General features: G+C 37.1%; 1 gene segment (V, D, J or C); it reads right to left on the bottom strand.

The window, feature by feature from the left end:
• Positions 1 to 1,735: 1,735 nt before the first annotated feature.
• LOC145657413 (immunoglobulin kappa constant-like) lies at positions 1,736 to 4,457 on the bottom strand. The segment is given in 2 exon segments: positions 1,736 to 2,185; positions 3,641 to 4,457. Coding segments are annotated over 2 exon segments (429 nt in total).

The raw sequence follows: 4,457 nt of genomic DNA, 5'->3' as shown, positions 1-4,457 counted from the left end.
TTTCATTCTGAATCCAGAGGTCAGGCCTCATGTTTAATCATGATTCATACTGACTTCATATTTGTTGTTTTTTTTCCAAAATCCATGTGTCAGGTGACTTTGATTCAGACTCCTGCAGTGAAATCTGCTCTTCCAGGAGACACGGTCACCATCAGCTGTAGGACCAGCCACAGAGTGGATGATGGTGTTGATCTGTTTTGGTACTTGCAGAAACCTGGAGAAGCTGCTAAACTCCTGATCTACTATACTACTAATTTATGGTCAGGAACTCCAGCTTGTTTCAGTGGTAGTAGATCTGGATCTGACTTCACTCTGACCATCAGAGAGTTCCAGACTGAAGATGCTGGAGATTATTAGTGTCTGAGTGAATTTTACCTCAGTGGTAGCTGAGTGTTCACACAGTGTTAGAGAGTCATACAAAAACCTCCCTCAGTCTGAACACTCTGAACATACAAATCTATGAGCTACAACTGCTCAGGAATTCTGGAGAAGCTCCCAAACATCTCCCTTCTCTCTTTTCTTTGAGCAGCTGATCTCTCTGTTTCTGCTGGAGCAGGTGAAGACAAAACACTACAGTTATAACAAAAGAACAACACATGGACTTTATCTAGTGCTTGTCAAGACCCCACAGAGGCACATTTACACACACCCAGTGCATGGAGCATCAGAAACCTGTCACAGCACTGCAGTACTGAGACCTTTGGTCTCTTGGGACAGTTGTTCTTATAATAGAGCAGGTAGTTATTAGTGGAGAGAAATCTCTACTAGTAGCATGACTGCTAAAGCAGTGTCAGTCATCTTCAGGAGGTTCTGTCCTGTTTGGAGGTGATGAAAGCACACACTAAAGCACTAATCACCATGTCTGTGCGTTCATCTGATTATTCTCAGCCACTGTGAAACACTTCTACCAAAAAATACAGTTCATGTTCATTATAAATGTTTATTACCAACAATCAAAGGTGTAAAAGTAAATATATTTAGGGGGTAATGTTTAATAATCTTACTATAATTTACTAAATGCCACCAGCCAAAGAACATTCAGTAAAATCTTCTATCTCACACTAAAACTTTTGCTTTGGTGTGAAGGACATGCCTGTGTCATAAATGCACTGTATGACTCAAATAATATAAAACATACCAAACATTAAGCAGTTATTTACTGTTACATTTATTACATTTAGCTTGAAGCTTTATTTTAAACAGATACCAGAGGCCTGGAGCATAACGTTTCTATTATAAAATCTATTGGGAAAATATATTAGGACTGTGGGTTTTCAATAAAAAGTTGGTTGTTTTTTAATATAAAACCTGTACTTTCTTTTGCAATAAAAAACAACTTTATTACCTCCTAAGGGACCCATAACAATATTTTATTAAAACAGCCCAGTGTGCGTTAAAAAGTGATATGCGGTTAGTTTCAGGCATACATTTACAAACAATAATAATATTATGGTATATGGAGAGGACCAAAGATGTTTTAGCACCCACTCCATGATGTTCCAAAAATACACTGACTTACACATTACAGTTTCTAGTGAATGAAACATATGTTGAGTCATCTTATTTCCTGGTTCCTTAACAAACTTTACCAAGAGTGGTCAAATAGCAACATTATCAAAGTTAATCCTATAACTCATTACACACACGGACTTCTGCAGTACAGACAATTAGCACTTTAACGGCATTTCTTGTTATGTGCAATGTTGGCAAAGAATCTTCAATTAAGACTATAATGTTGTTTGTTCACATTTTTTATTTCATTTTGACCAATAAACAGAGGAACATTTGAGTAATAAACACAGACTATCTAAAAGACAGCACATTAATGAGTGAGAGGAGAACACTTCAGTACACATGTGGGAGTTTCACGCCTCAGCACACTGCTCTCTACTCAGTGTCTGTGTGACAGGAGACTGGGAGTCCTTGGTGGCCTCACAGGTCACTGTCTTCTTCAGCCACTCCTCCTTCTGGAGGGTCAGGGTGCTGCTCCAGCTGTAGAGGCCGTCCTTCTGCAGAAGCCCGGAGCTCTGGCTCACCCCCGAGCTCCAGCTGCTACCAGCCACCTTCCAGCTCAGCTTCCAGTCTGAGGGGAAGCCCTTGTTGGCCAGACACACGAGTGTGACCTTCTCCTGCTGCAGCTGTACATTGGAGGGGGGCAGGACCGTGAGGGTGGGCGGGGCGTCACCTAGGAGACACAACACGGTCTACAGCTCAGACAGGCAGGAACCGTTAGCAGGAAAATCAGTTGTGTTTCACTTCCTCTTTTTGTGGAACTGAAGTCAGAAATATATTATATAATTTTCAATTGGCATTAAAACCCTAGACAGTATATTTAATTTATGAACCATTTAAATCAATATAATGTATAGTCATACATAGATTAAAATGGAAGTATATTTAACAGGCGGTTATTGTTCAGTATGCGAGTATTACGGTTAAAGTGCTTTGCATCGACAACCTCCAGTCAGGGACAAACACTTATACTAATGAAAATTAATCCAGTAGGCAGAATAAAGGTTTGATGAGGGATTTTGCTGAAACATTTATGCTTTTACTAAAAAAATGCTAATAATGTGGGTCGATTTACACTAAAAGCTCGCAACACCACTGTTACGGTTAGGATAAACGCACTAATAAATTCACCTTTAATGCGCTTTAATAAATAGACCTTTATTACAAACTATACCTACTTAAAACTGTGATTTACTGGGAATAAAAAGTGAAGTTCTTCTTACGTCCAGTGTCCTCCACACTAACTTCGTTTAAGGTCCGTACATAAACCTGCTCTAAACACACTGCCGTCTCCTCTCTTTACAGCGCCGTAGTTTAGCTTCAGAGTTAGTGAACGATACAACCCCAAAGACGCTTGTTTTTCTTTTCTTTTTTGTAATGAAAGAAGTTATCAAGGATACTGCATATATACAATATACAATTAGAAATAAAGCTAAAAAATAAAGACAAACTAATTTTGAATAAGGACTGAGTTACTTAAATCGAACAGTTTTCTGCCGCTAAAAGTGTGCGCACGTGTATGAACCTGTTTCGTAGAACTGAATTCGGTGATCCCTTTAAACTATTTCAGACTCGTATCGTTAATGTTTATGCGTTAGATACATGTAGACGCACTGTAGAATCATAGCAATTAGATATAAAAATGTGTTTTAGGAGATATTTTTCATATTTTTATACACTACAAACACAGCATTTAATGCAACATCCAAGTCAAGATAATTTATCTAAAGACATACATCACTGTGTTCTAGATGTATAATAGAAGAATTTGAGTATTTGTAACAGCCAAAGTTTCGATCCTTCAGTATGCGAGTATTACGCTATAAGTGAGCTGCACCGATAAATTGCAGTCAGGCACCGATATTTCTGCCTTTTAAAATATACCCAGCATGCAGACGAAGGCTTGTTGAGAGATATTTCTGAAACATGTATGTTTTTACTACTGAAGAAACTCTTCGTCGGTATAAATTAAAAGGTCTATAAGAACATAGCAAGGGTTATGATATAGGAAGATACTTAACAAAGTCACAATTAGTCTATAAAAGGGTAATTAACAAAACCACCGTGCATACTGACGCAACGTTACATAACGTGGATTAATAGTGAAGAAAGCTTGAAGTCTACTTACGTCCAATTGATAGTTTTGTTCCGCCACCGAAAGTCCACCACAGTGTTACAATCTCGTTTACTGTCTGTACAAAAACCTCCTGATCTAAACACTCCGCTCTCTCCACCATTTACCGCGTAATATGTAGCTTCGAAATTAATGCTTTAGAAAACTCATAAAGGACTTATCCAAAAGCCTTTTAGATGTTTGAAATAATAAAATAAAATACACACATACATTCTATTATTAGATAAATTACGTCGTAATAGCTGTTGCTCCGTAAATCACAATAAATGCAATCGCAACGTTTTTAAGTCTCCATCATTATCAAACATCAAACATATCGATTATGATTACAGAAAATACCAACTTTTGGATAAGCAGTGAAAGTAACTTACGTCCAATTGAGATTTTTGTTCCGCCACCAAAAGTGTACCACAGTGATACAAACTCGTTCAGTGGTCGGACAAAAACCTCCTACTCTAAAGAAGCCGCTCTCTCTGCGCTTTAGAAAGCCTTTTTCAAAACAGTAATAACGGATAGAATTTATAATTTTTAAAATATGCAGGAAAATATCTAGGCATTAAAAATAAATAAATGTATTTTTTTTTTTTTGTGCAGCCTATATATTTCTCCGTTTGCTCGTTTTTCGAATGTTAAAATTAGCCTTAATTGGTTTTATCAAAATATCTGTACATTAAGATTTTTTAAAAATTATGTAAAATAACCATTCGATAAAATGTTTTGGACGTTTACAAAATCAATGATCAATGCTGAGAAATGTAAGAGGACTAATTAAATACTTCTAGCCGAACAGTCCTGTTTTACTGTGAATTTA

The sequence above is a fragment of the Electrophorus electricus genome, chromosome 4 (genome assembly GCF_041902795.1).
Source record: "Electrophorus electricus isolate QZ-2024a chromosome 4, ASM4190279v1, whole genome shotgun sequence".
In the NCBI taxonomy this organism is placed as follows: domain Eukaryota; kingdom Metazoa; phylum Chordata; class Actinopteri; order Gymnotiformes; family Gymnotidae; genus Electrophorus; species Electrophorus electricus.
Note: the sequence above shows the minus strand (reverse complement) of the source record. Positions and strands in the feature narration are given on the sequence as shown.